Below are 23,301 nucleotides of genomic sequence, written 5' to 3' on the forward strand. Positions count from 1 at the left end.
AAGCTGTTATGAACATCTGTATACAGGATTTTGTGTGAACATAAATTTTTATTTCTCTTGGGTAAATATCTAGGATTGGGATTGCTGGGTCATATGTTAAGTGTTTTCTGCATTCTATGTGTAATTGCCAAGCCATTTTCAATGTGGCTATTTTCTGAAGTGGGATGCCCACATTCGAACCTTTAAATGGTGTTTATGGCCTTCCTCCTCTTTCTCCAATTGTAGCAGGTATAAGTTTTTAATCAAATCTGCTTTTTTTTTTTTAAGTTTATTTTGAGAAAGAGCACACCGCGCTTGTGAGTGGGGAGGGGCAGAGAAGGAGGGGGAGAGAATTTCAAGCAGGTTCTGTGCTGTCAGCGTGGAGCCCAACGTGGGGCTCAGTATTCCAAAACGTGAGATCATGACCTGAGCAGAATCAGGAGTCAGATGCTTAACCAACTGAGCCACCCAGACGCCCCAATCAAATTATCTCCTTTTCTTCCTTTGCTTGTATCCCAAACCATTTCCATCCTGTTCACTTGACACCAATAGTGATAATAGCCACTGTTTAGGTTGGGTGCTTTTCACATCATTGCTGATCTTTGTAATGTCCCTGCATGGTAAACCTTATTGTCTTCATTTTACAGGCAAGAAAACTGAATCGCAGACAGGTCACACAGCTTGCCCACGGTCAGCTAGCAAAAATGTCCAAGCTCTGGTTGAATCCAGAGCCCATGTCCTCTCCCTGACGCCATTGTGCCCCTCCCATTGACACAGGATCCCACTCCTTGCCCTCTAGAAGGCCTTGTTAATCACATGTGCTGTTTTCAAGGCTACACTGTGATCTGTTAGGTTAACGTGTCAGCCTTAGTTCCAAGGTTCTTCCAGGAAAGCTATTGCCACAAATGTTTTTCCTCTATTTCTTTTCTTTTTTTGGTCACAAAATTAGTATACACCCATTTTCCAAACATTTATTTCAAAGTAATATTAAGCATACAGAAAAGTTACAAGAATAGTACAAGGAACTCCCATAATACTTTTTACTAGATTCATTAGTTGTAGTTTTATTTTTTTAAGAATTTTTTTTTTTAAAGTAATCTCTAGACCCAACGTGGGGCTCAAACTTACAACTGCGAGGTCAAGAGTCACATGCTCCACTGATTGATCCAGCCAGGCGCCCCTAGATTCAATTAGTTTTTAGCATTTGTCAGACTTGCTTTATCTTTCTGTATACACATACTGCTTTGTTATCTGAGCCATTTGAGAACCCATTACATGCATTTGCCTCTCTATCCCCTAATATACTGAATCTTACATGCATTTGCCCCTTTATCCCTTAATATACTGAATCTTAGAATAAGGGCATTTGCTTACATACTCACAGTAGGCTTCTATTTAGTTGGGGGATTTTAACACTGAGTCAGGATATTAACTGATCTACAGTCTATATTCCATTTTCCTGTCCATAATCCAGTCCAAGATGAGACTTTAATTAGTTGTCGTAAATGTTTTGTCTACTTTTTTTTTTTAATTTTTTTTTTTTTAACATTTATTTATTTTTGAGACAGAGAGACAGAGCATGAACGGGGGAGGGGCAGAGAGAGAGGGAGACACAGAATCCGAAGCAGGCTCCAGGCTCTGAGCCATCAGCCCAGAGCCTGACGCAGGGCTCGAACTCACGGACTGCGAGATCGTGACCTGAGCTGAAGTCAGATGCTTAACCGACTGAGCCACCCAGGCGCCCCTGTTTTGTCTACTTTTATCTGGAATAGTTCATCAGCCTTTCTTAACCTTTCGTGATGTTGATACCTTTGAAGCGTATGATGTAATTTTGTAGGCTATGTCTCAATTTAGATTCCTCTGAGTTTCCTTGTTAGATTCAGATTGTATGTTTTTTTAAAAATGTTGTTAAAAACTTTTTTTTCATAAGTAACATCTACACCCAATGAGGGGCTCAAACTCGACCCCAAGATCAAGAGTCCCACACTCTACCGACTAAGCCAGCCAGGTGCCCCGAGTTGTGCGATTTTAGGTGGAATGCTACATGGTGTATACCTCATAACCAGAAGTCCACGAACAGTGTGCCCTTGTGTCCAACAGGGAAGTCTTGTGACCAACTGGCCCCCAGCGCTTCCTGCCATGAAGGAAGAGGAAAGCAGTGAGGAGGAGGCCACGGCAGCCACCACTTCTAAGGAGCAGGGAGCTGTGCCTGCGGACCTGGATGGAGTGCGAACACCAGAGCCCTTGGAGGACTTCCCCAAGCGTGAAGACCAGGAGGGCTCCTTGCCAGAAACCAGCCTGCCCTACAAGTGGGTGGTGGAGGCCGCAAACCTCCTCATCCCTGCTGTGGGGTCCAGCTTCTCGGAAGCCCTGGACTTGATCGAGTCGGTAATGTTGGTCACAGCACTTCACAGTGGGCCTAGAGCACCCGCCAGCTGGGAGTGCTTCTCTCGTGGGCAGGCATCCTTCTTTCTGTTCACTCCATCATCCTGCCAACATTTCCTGAGTTGATGCTGAGTGTCTGGCTGGGAGCCAGAGCTTGGGGACACAGATAGTTGCTGTGCAGTCCCTGCCTTCAGGGAGCTCCTGACTCATGCTATATATTGTGCAGGTGGGGTGGGAGGGCTCCCCGGTGGAGGTGGCACTGCACTGAGACCTCCAGGATGAAAAGGGGTGGGCGTTTGAGGTCCATAACCCAGCACAGGAGAGCACAGTGCTTGATGCACCATGTATGGGGCTGGGGCTGGAGTGCCAAGAGGTTTCTGGTAACTCAGGCCACACTGGCTGTGGATCGTACCTCTTGGGAGGGAGTTCCTTGGCGGGGGCTGAACCTCTTGATGTGACATCCTAGCTCCTAGCTGTGTCAGCCAGGCCTGCTGTGTAGAGCGGGTTTCAGGAGGTGATGGGTGAGAGGCCTGGCAACCAGGAGCAGCGTTCAGTGCGAGGCACCCCCCATTCAGCTTCCCACTTGGGCTTTCCCATCCTTGCTAAGAATAATGATGCTCTTTATGGAATATGTACTAAATGCCAGGCTCTGACTTTATAATCCACACAGCATCCTGTAAGGTATGTCCTTTCTCTGTGTTTTGTAGATGAGGCTGAGGCTCAGAGAGGTCAAGTAGTATCTGTACAGTCACACAGCGAGTAAGCATGGTGGTCTTCACTGTCTTGACCACCTCTTGTCTCCAGTGGCTGGGACTGGACCTAGCTGCAGGGTCCAGCTGTGGTGTCCCCTCTACTCCAAGAAATTTCAGAGTGGTATGAGAAGCAGGTCTGATGTGTTCATCAATATGTTCAATAAATAGCTCTGAGGCTGCCATATGTAGTCCCTGATTCAGGCCCTAAGGGGAGAATTAGAAGATGAGAGTTGGACCCACTCCATGCCTGGCACTGTTGGCATTTCACAGTGTTCCCTGCCTTCATCCTCAGATTGTTCTGCATCCTCTTCCACTTGAGAGGGGAGCTCAGTTTTACTGAGCACCCACAGTATGCCAGGCCAAATGCTTCATTAGTAACTGGTAGCTAACATTTGAGTGTCCGCTATGTGCCAGGCTCGTTACTTGCTACCTAACATACATGCTCTGTTATAGCATTTGTGGAAACACTGCTTGCTGACTGTTCCTGCAGGCAGTCCTTGTGGAATATGCTTCTGGTCCATTAGACACCATCAGTCTGGGGCCTCCTCAAGGTTGGGGTTTGCTGCTGGGAGTGTGGGCCTGAAGTCACTGCTGGCCCTGAGCTGGCTTCCACCCTTAGGAATAACTGCCCAGGGTCCTGAGAGTCCCAAGGACCAGCAGTCACCACAGAGGCCTGGGTCTACTCAGGGCCAGACCTCCAGGGACCAAAGTGGAAGCTTCGGTCTCCCAGCAGCCCTGTGGCTGGGTTGTACTTTACTGGGCAAAGGAAGAAAGACCTGTGTATGACTCTCAGAATGCTTCCAGGAACTTAGTGACTTCAGCAGGTTGCACAACTCTCTAGCTTGGAAGGGAGGAAGGTAATGCTTGCCTGGCAAGATTGTTGTGGGATTAGAGACAATTTAGGTGAAGTGGCCAAGGAGGCAGCCATGATGGACAGGTGCATGGAGCACAGCGGAGCACATTCTCCAGGAATGTAGCTGTGCAGGTCAAGACCCTTAAACCCAGTCACACAGCCTCGGGACCAAGACTTCACTTGTAGGAGTCTCTATCAAGGAAGTCACCAAAAATGCAGGAGAAGATCTGTATCCAAGATGTTCCTGAAGGTGTTAGTTTTAATTTTTAAAAAATTGGGGCACCTGGGTGGCTCGGTCAGTTAAGTGTCTGACTTTTGGTTTTGGCTCAGGTCATGATCTCACACTTCGTGAGTTCAAGCTCTGCATCGGGCTCCAGACTGACAATGCGGAACCTGCTTGGGATTCTCTGTCTCCCTCTGTCTCTCTACCTCTCCCCCACTTGCTCTCTATCTTTCTCTCAAAATAAGTAGACATTTAAAAAAAAAAATAGGGGGAAAATGTCCAACAGAAGACGGGGGAATTAAGTAACTGATATATTCATATGATGGAATATTTTACAGTCATAAAAACTTGTAAAAGTTGAAAATATTTTACATAACTGATATTTATTAATAGTAAACATCTAACTCGTAGATAATAAAGTATTATTATTACTGTAATTTTAAATGGAAAAAATGCAGGATACAGAAGTGGTTTATTCTAAGGCTAAAAATATGCAGAAACCTAGCTGTCATTTAGGGAGCTGTGTAAGTGGTGAAATGATAAAGAAATGTGTGAGGATGGTAAATAGTTCAGGCAGAGGATGTGAACAAGGGAGGTGGGCCTGGGGCTTCAGTGATTTGGTTTTATTTCCTAGACTTCTTGATGGGTATCTGAGTTTTCTTTTTTTGTGCTTTTTGTATACCTTATGTATTGATTTTTTTAAATTGTTCATTTTTTTTTAAACTTTGGTTCTTTTACTAGGCATATTTTATTAAGCATTTTTTTTTAAATGTTTATTTTGAGGGAGAGAGAGTGTGTGAGCAGGGCAAGGGCAGGGAGAGGGAGAGAGAGAATCCCAAGCAGGATCTGCGCTGTCAGTGCAGAGCCTGTGAGTGGGGCTTGATCTCACGAACTGTGAGATCATAACCCGAGCTGAAATCAAGAGCTTAACCAACTGAGCAACCGAGGTGCCCGTGCATTGCTTTTTAAAAATAACAGGGGCGCCTGGGTGGCTCAGTCAGTTAAGCATCTGATTTCGGCTCAGGTCATGATCTCGTGGTTTGTGGGTTTGAACCCCACATCAGGCTCTGCTGACAGCTCAGAGCCTGGAACCTGCTTTACTTTATGTGTTTATGTCTTCACTTTATGTCTTTCTTTGCTGTGCTTGTGCTCTGACTCTCTCTCTCAAAAATAAATAACGTTAAAAAAAAAAAGAAGAAGAAAGAAAAAAAATAACAGCAAGCAGCCATGTGCACAATATGACTTCAGGTATGTTTGCAAGTAGAGATATACAGACGTAGAGGAATCCATTGGGAAAGCAGAGTATTGCAGTTATTCCTAACCCCCCTCTCTGGGCAGGACCCTGATGCTTGGTGTGACCTGAGTAAATTTGACCTGCCCGAGGAGCCGTCTGCAGAGGGCAGCATCAGCAACAGTCCAGTGCAGCCACAGCCAACGCAGCATCAGCAGCAACAGGCACTGCTGCCCCGCCAGCCGGCCGCCCCGGTGCCCAGTGTGACCGAATATCGTCTGGACGGCCACACCATCTCAGACCTGAGCCGGAGCAGCCGGGGCGAGCTGATCCCCATTTCCCCCAGCACTGAAGTGGGGGGCTTGGGCATCGGCACGCCACCTTCGGTGCTCAAGCGGCAGAAGAAGCGGCGCGTCGCCCTGTCCCCTGTCACGGAGAACAGCGCCAGCCTGTCCTTCATGGACTCCTGTAACAGCCTCACCCCCAAGAGCACACCCGTCAAGACCCTGCCCTTCTCGCCCTCCCAGGTGTGTGGACCCCCACCCTGACTGCTCACTGGGTTCGGTGTGCAGACTTCCGGTTCCAGTACAGGGCCTGGCACGCAGGCAGACGTCATTCAGCACGTCTTCACTGAGCACCTGCTGTGTGCAAGGTCCTGTGCTAGGTGCTGGGGGTGTAGAGTGAGCAAAAACAGGCCTGGCCCTGCCCTCATGAAGCTTGTGCTCTGGTGGGAAGACCATTTAGCAGGAAAGATGCAAATAATGTGACATTTGGTGTGAAGGAGAAGGCTTATAGGTTTGTGAGGGCATTTAGTCTGGGGGGAAGGGGTCATCCTGGAGGGTTTGCTATGAGGAGGAGGGATTGCTTGGCCAGCAGGTGGTAACTGAGCAAAGAAGGGAATGGACTCAGTATTTGCTCAAAGAATCTCTTTATTGTGCACTTGCTCATAGCAGATTTGCCAGCCCTGGGGTGCAAATGTGAGTGTGGCATAGCCCTGCCCTTGACGAGGATGGTGAATATTGAGAGCAGCTTTGTAATTACTTGAATAGAATGGGGTGTGGGAAGTGCTGTGGTCTTTGAGAGCTTATTGTGTCCTGGGTGCTGCTTCCCGGGACTCAGTAATGAAAGTACTGTTGGGGAGAGCTGAGGAGGGATCCTGTCTCCCCTACAGATCTGGAAGGCATTTAGAGCGTCTGAGAGAGATGTTTGGGCAGGGTTTTGTCAGCTTGAACAAAGACATGGAGATGAGGGAGCAGAGTCTGTGGTGTGAAGTCCAGAGCCAGGAGGGATGGGGAGGCTGGGGATGGATGGGGGCTTTGGAGAGCCTTAGGTGTCATTGAGGGGGATGCACTGTCCTGGGGGCTGAGAGGGTGGTGGGGATCTGGGAGGGTGGACTGGAAGAGCTGGCGAGAGGTAGACTGTGGAGGTCCCATGTCTCTAGACTGGAAGAGGGTAGGCGGAGGCTTTGGATCTCACTGTGTCTGGTCCCTGAGGACATGGGAGAGAGCTAGGCCTAGATGTGGCACATTTTAGGAGGCTACTTAATGATTTGTTCAAGGCTCGAGGCCAGGCTAGTGTTGGGGGTGAGTAGTGGTATCTTTCTGCAAGAGGCCCTGTGTTCATCACTATGGGTTTCCTAACAAAGTACCACAGATCAGGGGGCTTAAACAGAAATTCATCTTGTAGTTCTGGAGGCCGAGATTAAGCGTGGGCCATTTCAGTTTTTTTGGAGGCCTTTCTGGGTGTAGATGGCTGTCTCTTCCCTGTGTCTTCACATGGTCTCCCTTTGTGTCTGTGTCTGTGTCTGTGTCTGTGTCTGTGTCCTGATCTGTTTTCTCTTATAATCTTTTACCTCCTTCTCATAGAATCTTACAAGGGCACCAGTTATGTTGGATGAGGGCCTTCCCTATGACCTTATTTTCCCTTAATCATGTCTTTGAATGCTCTGTCTCCAAATGTAGTCACATTCTGAGGTCCTGTGGGTCAGAGCTTCAACATAGGAATTTGGGGCAACAATACACTGTTCAGCCCATAGCAGGCCTCAAGTAAGGGCAGCTGATGAGAGAAGGAAGACGGTGAGCCCTGAGCTGCCCAACAAACAGCCCAGGGTGATGGGGACCCTGCACATGGCCCTGGGTTTCCAGGGGCACCTTCAGGGCAGAGGGGGGGAGGGTAGTGCCGCAGACTTGGCTCAGATCTGGTTTGAGTCCTGTCTCTAGCACTCCGTGCAAGAACCTTTACCTCTGTAAGGCTCAGCCTTCTTATTTGTAAAATGGGGTGTCATGATATCACTACGTCACAGAAGATGGCTAAAACTATAAGAAATTCTTGGTATGAATGCTTAGCCCTGGTGTGAGGAGGTGCTCCCATCACCACAACCATTGTCACCATCCCCTGTCCACAGGTCGTGTAAGAGCTAGTCTTACTTCTGAAAAGGAGCTGCTCTGTCAGCTTTCTTGGTCCTGACTGCACGGTCATCAGTGCTGTGAGCACAGGCAGGGGGAGGGACCTCCCCCAGCATCACGAAAGCAAAGGCTGGGGGCAGTGACAATCCCAGGGGTCTGTGCAATCCTAGCTGGTGGGTCCTGTCAAGCTATCTTGGTATTTATTCTCTGTTGCCTGATGGGGGAGTGCTCCCAGGTCAGGAGGAACACTCCGTCAGAGAACAGGGGGTGGGGGTCAGGTTCTCACTCCCTCCCTGCAGGTTGTCACTTTCTCTTGTTTCCATCCTCTTCCCTGGCAGTTTCTGAACTTCTGGAACAAACAGGACACACTGGAGCTGGAGAGCCCCTCACTGACGTCCACCCCGGTGTGCAGCCAGAAGGTGGTGGTCACCACTCCCCTGCACCGGGATAAGACGCCCCTGCACCAGAAGCACGCTGCGTGAGTGCTGTACCTGCCCACTCCTGCTGGCCCCTCCCTCCCAAGCCAGGATCAGGACCACCTTTAGAGAAACTCCTGAGACTGTTTCAAGAAGGCAGCCTCCTTCTGGCTACCATGCCTCTTCGTTTTTGTCAGGATAGCCTGGTGCTTCATCTTTGTTCTTCCTCATTTTTGTTTTTTAATTTGATGGTTTTCTAATCTTCAGACTAGCGTCCAGATAGCCATGAAAAAAGTCTTCTAATCTAGTGTGACTTTTCCGTGCAAATCCACTGTGCTTGAGTAGCCTTATGTGAAGGACAGAAGTGCCTGGTTCTCCATCTCTCCATGGTGCCCAGTCAGGAGGAGGTCAGGCTGTGAGCCTAGAAAGCTCAGTGTTTCACCTATACAGGTTGCTTAACCGTGTGCTTTTATGGAGGTGTTTTCATATAAGTGTACTTCCTGTGTCATCCTGACTCTGAATTCCAGGTAGAGACAGTTGCTATGTGCTTCTGCTTATTACCTTTGCTGCAAGAGAAGCATTGCCTAATTATCTCCTTAGGAAGCTGTATAATTCAGGAATCAGCTCAGAAATTTTAGCCCTTGTAATGATACACAATGTCAGGAAAGATTTATGAATCCTCTGGTCAGAAATTGGTCTTAGCAGTTGACCGAGTTTAACTGACATGTTGGATGCAGAGTGCTTCTCTGTTCAAGATAAAATTTTAAAAATCTAAGCCTTTAAGTGGATATGCTGGTGCCACAAAAGGCACTGATAATTCTCTTTCTCCTTTTTCTTTTCATCTGGTTCCTAGTCTGCTGCTGCTGCTCTCGCTTTTCTGTTTTCCTCCACATGAAGAAGCATTTCCACTACTATTCATTCCTCTATAAATCCGTATTTCCATCTGGGAATAATGTTCTTCTCTCTGAAAATCATCTCTTAATGTTGCAGTTTGGTGAATCTGCAAAGTTCGTGTGTCTGAAAAGTTGCCTTAATGTTTGAAAGGTAGTTTTGCTGGGTACAGAACCCTAGGCTGACAGGTTTTTCTTGTGAGTTTTGTTTTTATTTATTATTTTTTCCTTTGAGTTTTAAAGATGTTCTCCTGTCATCTGGCCTGTACTGTTTTATTGTTTGTTTGTTTGTTTGTTTGTTTGTTTGTTTGTGTTTTTGAGAGAGCTTGCAAGAGTGTGAGCTGGAGAAGGGCAGAGAGAAATCCCAAGCAGGCTCCATGCCCAGTGCTGAGCCCAACGTGGGGCTCAGTCCCACAACCCTGGGAACATGACTTGAGCCAAAATCAAGAGTCGGACACTTAACCAACTGAACCACCTAGGTGCCCCTCCCTCTGATATTTTTGCATCAGTCTGCCTGCTCTCAGGTGGTCTCCTCAGATGTGTACACTGATTAGCGCCCTGCGGAATATTCAGGGAGGCCCATCTGCAGATGTCCGTGCAGCCCTCTCCTCTCCAGTGATGCTGTGTTGTGCACATCTCTTCGACTTAGGGTCCTGCCGGGTTCCCCTGTGCTCCCCTCCCTGAGCTTTGCCCAGGAACTGTCCTCATCTGTCTCCCATCTCTCGTGTCCCTGTCCTCGGTCATCTGGTGCCTGGGGTCTTGAAGCCTATTGTGTCATCCACAGTGTGTTGTTGCTCTGTTGTTTCAGGCAGGAGAGTAAATCTGGCCCCAATGTCCTATTTGGGCCACAAGTGGAGACCTGCTACTTCATCTTTAAATCCAGATTCTTATCACAAAAGACTGTTTTGGTTTTCCTCTTGTCTCTTTCAGAAGTTACTTTTGACATCTGCAAGGTGGTATAATAGGCAATGGTTGTTTGGACTTCATTCCAAATTTGACTAGTTTCCCTGCCCACTGATTTTTATATCCCACCTTTCCCAATTTTCCCCCCATAGAAGTTATGAAAGGACAGCTCTTTAACAAATAAATAAAACATGCTCAGTATATGGTATTTCCAATGGCGATAGAAACCGTGAGCGGGGTTATACAGGCCTGGGGAGCACAGAGTAACGGAGAGGGGTTTCTAACTTAGAAGGACATCAGGGATGGCCCTGTAGGGAGGGGGAGCCATGCAGAATTTTGAGAGAGGAATTCCAGGTAGGTTGAACTGCAAATGCAAAGGCTCCCAGACAGAAACAGGCTTTTTGTGTTTTAAAGAACAAAGATAAGGCCAGTAGGTTTGGAGCGAATCTGGTGTAGAGAATGGTAGGTGAGAAGTCGGGGGTCACCAGGTCTGTGTGTTAGTGGGGCTGGGCTGTGTTGAGCAGATCTTACTGGTTCATAAAGCACAAACCTTCCCCACTCTTAAAATTTGGTTATTTTCTGGGTTAGTGCTTTTTTTGAGTTCTTCCCAGAGACGAGGCTGTGAGCAGGGAGGGTATGAGGTCTGTGCCATCTGATGTCTGGGCTGTCTGTGTACTGTTTTTCCACCACAGGAGCTGGATCTAGAAGTCTTGAGGGAGAAGAGCTGTGACCCCATACCGCAGGCTCTGCTTTGTTTTTATGTTACGGAGAAATCTGACACCCAACCTGCTGTTATTCCTTTGTAGCAAATCTTTTCTTTCTCCCTGGATCCCTGTAGAGCTTTGGTTTGCTTTTAGTTTTGTGTGTGTGTGTGTGTGTGTGTGTAGTTTATTCCTGAAATGTGCCAGGCATGTAGGTGTGCTGTCTCTTTATAAATCGCCCCCTCTTCCCCCCACCCTGATTTTCAAACTCAGGACTCAAACTTTGAGCTAAGAAAATGTGCTTTTTTTTTTTTTTTTTTTCTTTCTTTTTTAATTGTTTCTCTGGTGGTCTGCCCCTTTCCTTCCACTTCAGGGCCTCCTTCCTACACAGTCTTTTTGGTTGTTTGCCGTGTCTCTGTCTACCCTCACATTCCTGTTCATTGTCCTAAGCCATCCAGAATTCTGAGGGAGTATGGTGGGACTGTCTTCTGATTCACCAGTTTGCTCCTGCAGTCTCCCACCTGCTGAGGCCTCTGGCTCACAGAGTGGAATTATTTTCATCTCAAGTAATCCTCTGTCTTTCCTTTTCAAGTCGGTCTTCCTTGGTGTTCTAACATGCATGTATTACTACTTCTTGCTGATACTGTGAATTGGAGAGGTTCTAGAGTTTTCTCATATTTGTTGCAAAAATATGCAACATGGGGCACGCACTCTCTGGAGAGGGCTTGGGGAAGGGACTTGGTCTTTCTGGATTATTGCCTCACTCCCCTGACCTCTCATGGGCAAAAGCTCCATGTCCCACAGAGACTTGGAGTCATCCCTTTGAACTGCAGTTTGAACTGTGAGATGTTTACATTTGACTGTCACTTACTGTCTTTCCTCATCTTTACGGGGTGGGCAGGGTGTCTGTGTGTCCTGTGTGGGAGATAACAAGGACTTGGGAAGAGATTGAGTGGATCCTTATCTAACCCCCACCCTGAGGCAGGAAGTAAAGATTGCTTTACCCTTGTTCCAGCCTTTTATCTCCCTGTGGAATGGCTGGCAGGCTGGGGGAGGTGGCCAGAGCAACAGCCCCAGTAATGGTGTCCATGTTGGCCTCTGCTCCTGAGTTCCTGACTACCTTGATATTTCTGCCATCCTCTGATGGCCCCAGTAAGGCCTGGGAGTCCACTGTGGCAGTACCTCTAGCTGACTGGGGTCACACAGCCTCATGCAGGTGGAGAGCTAAAGTTGGCCAGCTGGTGGGCCCGTGCCTGCAGCTTGGTGTGGGCCTGTGAGGGATCTCTTCTGGGCCCTCCCCAGTAGGCTTCTCCTTCATTGGCAGATATTGCATGCTGCCAGGGTCAGGGCTGATAGAAGTTTTTTAGTATCTCTGCTTGTGGACCAGACCCTTCCCAGGTTTCTGTCTGCTAAAACTTTCCCTCCCCATTTGTGTCCCCACTGTGATCATTTTGAGGGGACTTGGGAAGAGGGTACGCTAAGCATGTGCGTTGGCTTCACCATCTCGCATCACATGTCTTCCTTTAATAATGCTGCTGCCACATGCTCTCCATGGGGCACGTACTCTCTGGAGAGGGGTTGGTGAAGGGACTTGGTCTTCCTGGATTATTGCCTCGCTCCCCTGACCTTCTCTCACTGGGCCTGCATGCAGTATGGCTACAGGCTTGCCTTGTTTATGAAAAGTCTTCACTCCCTTTCTCTCTGACCCTCCTTCATTCATGCTCTGTCTCTCTCGGTCTCAAAAATAAATAAACATTAAAAAAATTAAAAAAAAAAAAGGGGGGCGCCTGGGTGGCTCAGTAGGTTAAGCGTCCGACTTCAGCTCAGGTCGTGATCTCACGGTCTGTGAGTTCGAGCCCCGCGTCGGGCTCTGTGCTGACAGCTCAGAGCCTGGAGCCTGCTTTGGATTGTGTGTCTCCCTCTCTCTCTGACCCTCCCTCATTCATGCTCTGTCTCTGTCTCAAAAATAAACAAACATTAAAAAAATTAAAAAAAAAAAAAGTCCTCATTTATCGGCTAATGTTGGAGCAACAGTCTCAACCATTCTTCTGCCTGGCTGGGGCTCCAGGGCCCTCTTAGACTATGTCCTGTTCTTTCCTGTTTCTGAGGCTGGCGCTTCCTCTAAGCGCCTGATGAAGACCCTTGGGTGGAAAGGTGCCATGGGAAGAGACCATGTGCCTGGGGCTTGCTCCCTGCTGCCAAGGCCAAAGGTCAGGTGGAGGGATGGTGGTTGTCATGGGCAGCCTGTGGCGGTGTGGCTGGTGTCTGTCCCCCACCCGGTCGCTAAGCCTCCTTCTCTGGCCCTGGCAGGTTTGTAACCCCAGATCAGAAGTACTCCATGGACAACACTCCTCACACGCCGACCCCATTCAAGAATGCCCTGGAGAAGTATGGACCACTAAAGCCCCTGGTATGTGGTGCAGCCAGGCGGGTATGCACGGTGGGGTTGCTTGGGTCCATGCAGCCATGTACGGCTCACAGAGCTCTTCCCCTCTGAGATCTCATTAGACTCTGCCAACCTCTCAGAGGTTGCAAATACCCTGATGTTATAAATGGGGGATCTGAGGCTGAGCTACTTACCAATTCATCAGATATTATCCAAGCACCTGCAGTGTGCTGAGTGGGCACTGGCTGGTGCTGGAGACACAGTCGCACCCTGGTGAATCTCGGTATCGGTGGGGGCAACATCAAACACACGAATAACTCGGTACTCCCAGTGCATTATCGGTGCTGGGGAGAAGATGGGCAGGGGCTGGAATGGAGGATGGGCTTGAGTGCTGGGGCTAATTGCCCCTCACACTGAAGCCTTTGACAAACTGCCGGTTCTTTATAAAACATGTGCGAGCCACTTGTGGGCAGGCACAAGGGGCCGGTGAGGCACCTTCCTGGCCGTGGACAAACTGCCCTTCTACCCACTCCTCCCAGTGGGATGCTCATGCTTTCCCTGGTGAAAACAGAAAACTGGCACCGTGGGCTTTCTGAAACAGAGGCAGGTGTTCTAGAAATGAATTGAAGGTGAGAGAAAGGTTGTAGAAAAGCATTTGGCCTGTGAACAGGGTCTGTGGTGTGCCCCCGGCCCCCATTGTGTGGGATTCTCGTGCTGTGGTCTCTTCGGCTCTGGGATGGAGCTGATGAAGTTAATGGGCCCAGTGAAGCACTAGTTAGCACTGCCCTCTCTAGTTCAGGTGGGGATACAGTTTCCAGACCCTGAGACATCGGCCTGCTCTCTAGACAGGCTTGATAAGGCACATCTGACCTTGGCAACCAAAATTAGAGCACGTAGGGGCTTTTAGAATGACTTCTCAGGGTTGCCATCCCCTACACTTGCTGCTCTCTTTTTCTGTTCGCTGCCGCCTGAGGCCAGAGTGGTCGTCTGGAAGCCCATAGGCCCAAGAAAGGGAAATGGAACCAAGAATCCCCGTTAGTGTGGAACAAAGGGGTAAAGGAGTTTGGGCTCGAGCATGTCCAGGTTCTAATTTCATAGCTATGTGATCTTGGGCCAGGCACTTGATCTCTGAACCTCCCATTTCTACCTTGTGGAAGATGACAGCTGTTGCACTGAGTTTTGTGAGGGTCACATTGGTGATGTGTAGGTGCACTTCTGGCTCATGACGGTCCTCGGTGAGTTGAGGTTAATGTCTACTTGTCCAAGGCAGGACAGTTAATGGTCACAAATGAGTGTGAGGCCAGCATCCTGGCCCCAGGCCTCCTTGCATTGCCTAGGATAGCCAAGGCGCGTCTGGGTGCTGTATCCTAGAGCCTGGGTGTGGAACCTCACATGGGCTGCCCTGTCCCGCCCCCAGCCCCAGACCCCGCACCTGGAGGAGGACTTGAAGGAGGTGCTGCGCTCTGAGGCCGGCATCGAGCTCATCATTGAGGATGAAGTGAGGCCTGAGAAGCAGAAGAGGAAGACTGGGGTGAGTGGCCGGTGGGGTGGGAAATGCCCTTACTGCCTGCCTGGGCAGCTCGGGCCAAGGAAGCCATGGGGACGTGAGGGGAGAGAGTGGGGTGGGGAGTCTGGGGACAGCTGGTAAAAGGAGGGTACTGGGGAAATGTAGAGCTGCAGCCCCATGCCCTTTGTTCCCCAGAGTGGTTATCAATGAAACTGACCAAGGTGAGGCTCTAGTGCTCAGGACCCTTGCCTCTTCCCCACTGAACTAGCCCCTTACTCATGTAGCATTGTGTTCGGACCCTTCTAAGGTGGGCTCTGGGCTCGGAGCAGTAGATTAGAATGGTGATGTAGACCCAGATGTGGTCACTCCCTCCTAGAGCTCAGGGGGCGGGAGGCAGACACTAGACAAACGCATCACGACCATCTCAATACATGGTATTAAGGGAGTAGAAAGGGACACAAAAAGGATTCCAAGGGATTCCAAGGATTCCTCAGATGGAGTCAGCCACGCATCTGGGCCGCGGGAGCCAGGTGGGAGACAGTTGGTTCGGGTGAGGTGGAGAGCTGGCAAGGACACCTGGGTACAGAGAACAGGGCAGGGGCTGCCCTGGGCCAGCCCAGAAGCCACACCTCTGCTGCACCATGTGTGTGAGTTTCCTGAAAGCAGATGGATTCGGTGTTCCCCCTTTTTGTAGATGCTTTCTTCTGGGAGAGGGGGGAAGATGGGAATGTGTCAGAGAGGTGTGTAGGGAAGGTGGATAGTCAGTCTGGGAGTGGCCCACTGGGTGGGGGCCCCTAGGTTCAGAGAACTTGACCTCTCTATGTCAGATGGTGGTTCTGAGACATGCCGGCACCTGTTTAGGGTACACTGCTGGGTTAGGGGGTGAGTCATTCCCAGAGCTCCTCCCTGATATTGGAGCTGACCTTTGACCAGCTTATTGGAGGTGCAGGCATGGGGCTGCGGCATTCCTGTAACAAGCCTGTGTCCCTCGGGTTTTACATGTCTGTATTCCTTGTTTGCAGGTGAGTATTTGAGGTGTAATTTGGATGATTCTCTCCCAGGCCTGTTTAGGGGTGTGTTTAGTGTGGTAGAGGCTTGGGAGCTATGCGTGGTCCATCGAGGGATGAGGAGCAGGTGTCTGGATGGAGGCATTTGTGTCCTTGCTTCCTGTGGTTGCATCTGGCAGGATGGTCTGCCCTAGGTGCTGAATCTGATGGGGCCAGGGTCTCCCAATCCACCTGCACACCCCACACTCTGCCCCATTCTTGCCAACCAGGGGCCTGGCTTGAAGGCCCCACTGCATCAGGGCGTGAGTCTGTGATCAGGGCAGATGGGGCAGGCGTACCCAAGGTTCTGGTGGTGACTCAGGAGGAATCCCAAATGTCTGCCCTAATTGTCTCCCTCCTCCCCACCCCCAGCTGCGGCGGAGCCCCATCAAGAAGGTCCGCAAGTCCCTGGCTCTTGACATTGTGGATGAGGATGTGAAGCTGGTGATGTCCACACTGCCCAAGGTGCTGTCCTTGGTAAGGGGTCTGAGAGAGAAACGCCCCTCCACCCCCGCCCCCGGCCGCCTCACCTGCTCCCCTGCCCAGAACTACAGAGGGCTCCTCTGTCCCACGGAGGATGGAGTCTCGCTGGAGACCCTCTGCCTTTGGAACCCTTTGGCTGTGGGGGAACCCTGGCAGCAAAGTGGCCCAGTGGTTCTCAGACCAGGCTTCTGGATATCAGGCTCTGCAGTGAGGGGCTGATGGAGAAGGTGGGGCTGGGCACCCACCCCCAGATTCAGTCAAGATAGCTCTGCATGTGTCTTTCACAGAAAGGTTTATTTGGCAAGAGTTACATTGCTAGAACATGTTTGAAAACCATGGATCTGGGTCCTTAGCACCTTCCATTATATTCTACTCATGGTGGTGATGTGCAGAGGGTCAATGGTAGGCTTAAGGCACAGCCAGGTGGTTGGGGCACATCAGCCCTGGGATGGGTGCTCTCCAGGTCCCATTGCTGAGCTCAGGAATGGGGCTGTTGCCTATGCAGAGCCTGCCCCCGGAAAGCTTGCCAAACTGTTGATCCCTCTCAGCTGACAGTTGGATGAGTTTCCCAGTGTGAGGCAGTGAGAAGTGTGGCAGGAGTCATGAGACAAAGGATTGCCTGATCAGATCCTGCAGATATGGGGACTTAGGACTGCTGTAGCCATAGCCCTTGCGGAGAAGCATCACTGGGTGAGGAGCCCCACCAGGTTGGGGACTTAGTGCCGTGCATCCAGACCTGTAACAGGCATCACTGTGGGCATGTAAAATAATTCTCAAACGGTAAAGAAGTATAGCAAGTAGCTAAGAGCATGGGATTTGGGGTGGGGTGGATCTGATGGAGTCCTGGCACTGGTGACACTGGCTCTTGCTCTCTGGGATCTCTTAGGTTCCCCGAGCCTGACTCTTGCCTGTCATAAGAGCCCCTAGCCCAGCAGACTGTTAGGAGGGTAAAGGAGAAGTGCTGGGAGACTGGAGGGCCTGGAGGTGTTTTGTGCAGCTGTGTGTATGTGCTGGTTGATGCTGCTATCTCTGACTGCCCGCCTGTGGATGTTTCTGATCCCAGGAGAAACTAGAGCACACCCCCCCCCCCCCCCGCCCCTGCCTGAGGCTGTTGGGGAGGAACCAGCTCCATGTAAAAGGGACCAGCACTGTTGGGCATTTATTAGGTGAAGGCTCTGAAACAGGCACTTTACAGAGAAGTCCCCATCTGGAAGAGGATACTGAGGCTTAGAGAAGTTAATGTCCTGCCCAAGATCCAACAGCCCAGAGGTAGTGCTGCTGGGTTATGACTAGTTTTCTTCCTTCCCACCATGCTTGTGGCAGAAGGGTGAGTCTTTGGCTTGGTTTTGATTTCAGCCGACAAATGTCCTATCGAGCTCCTCCAGCCTCTCTGTGCCAGGCATCAAAGAGGACAACAGCCTACTTAATGAGGGCTTCCTGCAGGCTAAGCCCGAGAAGCCCATGGCGGTGCAGAAGTCCCGAAGCCACTTTCCAACACCTGCCCCTGTGAGTGCTGGCCACGAATGTGGTATTCCCCTTGCGGATTTTGCATAGACTGTTGCCTCTGCCTGAATGCCTTTCTGAGGCTCTGTTTGCTTGATTAACTTACACTTCAGATCTCAGTCTGGACATCACACCCTCAGGGAGCCCATGTGCTGGAGACCTGCACCCCCTTCCTGCCCCCCCAGCCCTTTTATGATGTGGTCTCGTAACTAGGTCATCGTCTCTGTATTTAGTTGCTTAGCACATGTCTGTCCTCAAAGGCAGATGTCTATCTTGATGTCTGCCGTGGCTGCTCGCACCTCAGTGTCTGTATGTATGAATCTCTTGCTGTTCCTTCCCACCAACCTGCTTGGCTGTAGCTTTGCCTCGTGAGGAGGCTGGTGCCCACAGCCAGGGGCACAGACATGTTGCCTGGTGCAGCCTCCTTGCTTTACATCTGAGGAAGCCCAGAGACAGGACCGACTTCTCCAGGGCCACCAGGAAGGTGGAGGGAACACAAGAATACTTGTGGCTTCAAAAGGGAGGGTCATAGAAATGTCCCCCACCCCTCTGGACAGGCTCACAGTATTCACTGAGAGCATGCTGTCCCTAGATGGTAACTCACTTGCCTCCTCCCAGATGACCAGCGCCTGGAAGACGGTGGCCTGCGGGGGGACCAGGGACCAGCTCTTCATGCAAGAAAAAGCCCGGCAGCTCCTGGGTCGCTTGAAGCCCAGCCACACGTCTCGGACCCTCATCTTGTCCTGAGGGGCTTGGTGCTCATTCTTATGTTTACAGGGGGTTGGGGGGACCAAGGTTGGTCTGTGAATTTGAGAATCACACTCAGATGACCGCCTGCAGGGAGCCTTCTGCCGCCAGCCCCTCTCCAGACTGCTCAGGTGGAGGCAGAGCAGGGCCACCCACTGTCCTGTCTCCAAGTCCAGCTGTGGCTGTGGGCGGTTCCTGGTGCTAACAGAACAAAGTCCCACCCCTGGGCCTGCCTGGTCCTCTCCCCAGTGTCACAGGGAGTCCCTTTAGCTTCTCCCAAGCCCTCGTCAGGCCTGGCCTCATCTCAGACCCCTGATTAGGACGGGGGACGTGGCCAGCATGCTCATTCCCTCAACCTGTTAGTACATTTTCTTGAAAGAATAAAATTGCCTTTTTCTTTGTGCTGTTGTCTACTCTGTCTTCCTCCTGGACGCTGCTTGTGCTTTCCCAGTCACTGTGGTTCCCTGGTGACTGTTGTTGGGGTCTTGAGGGATGTGGAGACCTAGGTCCTCATCCTCAGAGCATTGCCTTGTCTGCACATCTGGACATTCTTCCCCCGAGGGGCCCAGTGTCTTGGGGACAGTTTCATCTGTGGGCGTCTCAAAGCTCTGAGGATTCTTGGCTGTTGGCGGGGAGGGGAGGGTGCATTAGCATCCTGCTTGGCCTTTGGCATGGCCCTGCCCCCAGGTGAGACCAGTAAAGAAGTGAATGGCAGCTGGACAGAACCTTCTGGCACAGTAGTCTTAACTTGGCAAGGCCATGGCAGCAGTTGGAGCTTGGGCTGTGGTCCACCCTGATCATGGTGCAGTGGGATGACTGGCACTTGGCTGGAATCTGGGGATTGAAGAGGGGTGGGTGCCAGGTCTGAGAAGGTCTAGACTGGGGAGTGAGGTATTATTCATTAGTAGGGTTCATGGGATTTGGCATGTGGCCATCCTTGGGGGCTGAGGTCTCAGTTCACCACAGGACAGGCATCTGCCTGGGACAAACCCATCTCTACACTCTGCTTCAGTGCCTCTGCTTCCCAAGGGAGACTTGAAGACCAATCCTCTTGCCTGGGGCCCTGTCCTGTAAAGAGGAGGACTGGGAGTTAGTCTGACTCTGACACACCCCTGTCCTGTTGAATTTGTACATGGGGTCTTGTCGCTTAGCATGGCAGAGCCCTCCTCAGGTGACCCCTGGTTTGAGCCTGGCTAAGTCCTTCCTGCACCTCCTGTGGCCAAGCCAGATGCTCCAGCCAGTTCTATGGCAGGGCCACATCTGCCACATGCCCGTGCCTTTGTTGATTTCCTGGCCTGGACCCCTTCCCCCGCCCCCCACCAACTCCTTCCCCCAGGGACCTGTAGATCCTAGGCTTCATCACTGAATGGTCTATCGCAGGGCTATCAGCATTGACAGGTGACCCCAGTGAGGGACTAAAGGACCTTCATATCTAGGGTTCACTGTGACTCGGTAGGACACCTACATCAAAATCGGATGCAACAAGCCTTTGAGACCACCTGCCCTCCAGTCCTCCCACCCTAGATTTATCATAGGCTCCCAGAGAGCTGTTGTTAGGCAGGTGGTCAGTGGCTGGACCTCAGTGAGCTGGCCTACAACCCACCAGGGGCTTTCTGACAGTGCCTGCTCCTGGCTGCCTCGTCCACCTATGCCCCAGGCCTGTCCTGAGGCTCCCTGCTAATTGCAAACATGTTAACTTGCCACCTCTGGCAAACTCTGCACTGGAGCTGTTCTCTGCTTCATGCAGTAAGTGAACAGGCATCGAGGGTCCCCCGTGTGCCTGGTGCTGAGGATACAAGAATAAACGCCAAGACGCTTCCAAACAACCTTATTCTCACAGAGCTTAGATTCTAGAGAGGGCATAAGCCAACATCTGTACACAAGCCAGAGGGGCTTTGAAGAAAGAAAGCAGGGGAAACATGAATGGCATGGGGGCCAGGCTGCCTGCTAGGAGGAAAGGGAGGCTTGGGTGAGGAGGCCAGATGCAGCCCCTGGCCACCGTGGGGTCACCACGTGGGCCCCGGGGACTTGTTTACCAGGGTCGGTGCTGAGGGCGCCTTGCGGTTTGATTGGAAGTGTGGGAGCACATATTGCTCCAGCGGGGTCTGCAGCCCCTGGCTGGCCTGGGGAACTTGGTCAACCGGGTTGATCCAGGGCCCATTGTTTCCTAGGCCAGTGCGACAAGCAAGAGGGAGTAATGATGAGATGCTGAGGTGCCGGGTACCTGACTTCAGGGACGGAGTAGGGCAGAAGACAGGTGGGAGGGAAAGGCGGGATTCAATTAGGATGGCAGAGGCTGAATGGCAGAGGCTGAGTGTCCTGACAAGATCCAGATGGTGGCTCAGTATCTGCTGGCTCACATGGCCTGGAGGTGAAGGAGACAGGGTCAGAGGAACAGAGGCTGTGGGAGAGGATTCTGGCAACTGCCCTCTAAAAATTACTGCTTCTGGCAGCCACGCCCCTGCACGGGTCACGTGACTTACGAAGCCCAATGGGAAGCCCCTGATTGCCGCGTGAGGGATTGTGGGAAAGCCTGCTGAGAGAGGCGGGAATGACCAGGTGACTCCAGGCGCGTGAGCGAGTACATCCTAAGCCATCCAGCCTCACCTGATCTGGCCCAGTCCGGAACTGCTCGGCTGACCACGGACTCTTGAGAAATAGGAAATCGGTATTGTTTTAAGTGCCACTAAATTTGGGGGTGGTTTGTTGATACGGGCGCTGTTGCACAGTCAGCAGACGTTGGTCAGGTGTCCTGGCCCTCACGGAGCGGGAGGCCACAGCCGAGAGTTCAAGCCCCGGCTGGACCAGCACCAGGGTGGAAGAGCAAGGCGTGGTAGTGAGCAGCCCGTATGGCAGTCACGAAGAACTCCGAATGCGAAAATGGTGTTCTCAGCTCGAGGTTGCTGCTGGGGTTCGGGAGCAGGCTAGGCGCCCCCTGGGAGGAGAGGGGCAGGTGGACATTGCGGGACGCCGTGGGGACTTACGTTTAGCTACAGGGCGTCTGTATGATGTTTGAGATATGTTGTGCAACATTTATTTGCATTTTATATCTCCCCTTTAATAAAGGGAATTGTCTTCTAAGATGTTTTAATACATTTTTGCCTATTTTTTATTTTTAAAAGCCTCACATGAAATTCAAGTGACATAGAAGTGTATAAACTAGAATGCAGAAGTTCCCTCTCATCGATACACCCTCATTTTCCTCAGAGGTGACCACCGCTAACGGTATAATGAAATGCTTCCCAGATTCTGCCATGCACCTGAATCACAGTAGGATCCTGTTAAAAGGCAGACTTTGGTCCAGGAGGCTTTTCAGGCAGGGCTTGGGTTTCTAATGAGTTTCCAGGTGATGCTGAGTTGGGGACTGCACTTTGGGTAGTAGGGATCGATGGTACTAATCATTCAGTTGATCAAAATCAGTGAGATATCTGGGGCCATTGCTATCTTGTCTTCTTCTGGGTCTCTACAACATCTCCTAGAGTTTCGCTCACTCTAAGAACTCAGTCTTGGCAGATTCAGGCCAGCCCTGGCCATGTGGTTTCCAGGGTGATAGCTCCCTGGACCCCTTCCACCTGCCCCTGATTCTCAGGCAGTGGGACATCCTCTTGGGAAGGGCCTGTCTAGTAGCAGTTACACCTGTATTGTACATTATTGACTCTCCCATTTGCATGTAATATCCAAGGGAGCAGGGATGATACCAGCCATGTTCACGGCTTTATCCCCAGCACTGATTAGTGACTGGCACATAGTAGGTGCTCAACAAATATTTGTTGAATGACTATGAAAACCAGGAGGGATCAGTGATGCTGTGGCCATTGTTGGGCATTCATGAGCTAAGGATCTCATGTTGGACTACTTGAGGTGGGGTTGTCCTCTTGCCAAGACCAACGAAAGATCTGACTTTCTGCTATGTGACCATAGGGCCTGACCAAAAAGTGTCTGTGTCTGAGAGTTGTATGTGTATCTTGAGAGTCCCCCACTTCTTCCATTCCAGCCACCAGAGGTCCTTCCCAGAGTCATACCCCACCTTTTCCCAGATGCAGGCTTCCCTGTCCCAGGCTGGACCATGTCCTCCATCGTCACCTGTGCTGGAGTGCCCAGAGATTAAACTGACTCTGAAGGCCTGATACACAGTCTCTGCTCATGACTGATAATCACAGATCCCTTCTACGTGCCAGACTCAGTTTTGTTCCCTTTTTATTGTGGTTTAAAACATAACAAAGTTTACCATCTTAACCTTTCCTAAGTATACAGTTCAACCATGTTAACTACATGCACATTGTCATGCAACAGATATCTAGAATTTTTTCAGCTTCTGAAATTGAAACTGGACCCATTAACTCCTCATTTCCCCCTCCCCCAGTCTCTGGAAACCACCATTCTACCTTCCACTTCTATGAATTTGACTACTCTTAAGTATCTTGTATAAAAATTTTTTTTTTTTTTCAACGTTTATTTATTTTTGGGACAGAGAGAGACAGAGCATGAACGGGGGAGGGGCAGAGAGAGAGGGAGACACAGAATCGGAAACAGGCTCCAGGCTCTGAGCCATCAGCCCAGAGCCCGACGCGGGGCTCGAACTCACGGACCGCGAGATCGTGACCTGGCTGAAGTCGGACGCTTAACCGACTGCGCCACCCAGGCGCCCCTTAAGTATCTTGTATAAAGTAGAATCATATTGTTTTGTGCTAGCTGATTTAACTTCACATAATATCAAGGTTCATCCCTGTTGTGGTTTGTATCAGAATTTCCTTCCTTTTTAAAAAATTCTTTTTAAGTTTATTATTTTTTTGAGAGAGAGAGCACACTTGGGGAAGGGGCAGGGAGAGAGAGGGAGAGAGAGAATCCTAGGCAGGCTCCGCACCACCAGTGCTTGGACTCACGAACCAGA

At 50.6% G+C, this 23,301-nt stretch overlaps 1 protein-coding gene and 1 long non-coding RNA gene across 3 annotated transcripts in view; both read left to right on the forward strand.

Moving 5' to 3' along the window:
- The window catches only part of MYBL2 (MYB proto-oncogene like 2), a 36,879-nt gene extending 18,068 nt beyond the window's left edge, over positions 1 to 18,811 (forward strand). Inside the window, exons 7-14 of one of the 2 annotated variants that reach the window (XM_086702264.1) lie at positions 2,080 to 2,367; positions 5,531 to 5,950; positions 8,167 to 8,306; positions 13,049 to 13,148; positions 14,542 to 14,655; positions 16,050 to 16,142; positions 17,517 to 17,666; positions 18,282 to 18,811. In XM_086702264.1, the coding sequence (XP_086558390.1) occupies positions 2,080 to 2,367; positions 5,531 to 5,950; positions 8,167 to 8,306; positions 13,049 to 13,148; positions 14,542 to 14,655; positions 16,050 to 16,142; positions 17,517 to 17,666; positions 18,282 to 18,410 (1,434 nt within the window). In that variant the 3' untranslated portion in view covers positions 18,411 to 18,811. Of the gene's footprint in view, positions 1 to 2,079; positions 2,368 to 5,530; positions 5,951 to 8,166; positions 8,307 to 13,048; positions 13,149 to 14,541; positions 14,656 to 16,049; positions 16,155 to 17,516; positions 17,667 to 18,281 lie in introns of both variants that reach the window. The other variant, XM_025932017.2, reaches the window with a different exon arrangement.
- Positions 18,812 to 20,718: 1,907 nt separating this feature from the next.
- Positions 20,719 to 23,301, forward strand: part of LOC147582745 (uncharacterized) — a 38,401-nt gene continuing 35,818 nt past the window's right edge. The window contains exon 1 of the long non-coding RNA XR_015248777.1: positions 20,719 to 21,078. This is a non-coding gene — a long non-coding RNA (uncharacterized LOC147582745). The remainder of the gene's footprint in view (positions 21,079 to 23,301) is intronic.

The sequence above is a fragment of the Puma concolor genome, chromosome A3 (assembly GCF_028749965.1).
Source record: "Puma concolor isolate L17-30 chromosome A3, mPumCon1.1.hap2, whole genome shotgun sequence".
NCBI classification, from domain to species: Eukaryota; Metazoa; Chordata; class Mammalia; order Carnivora; family Felidae; genus Puma; species Puma concolor.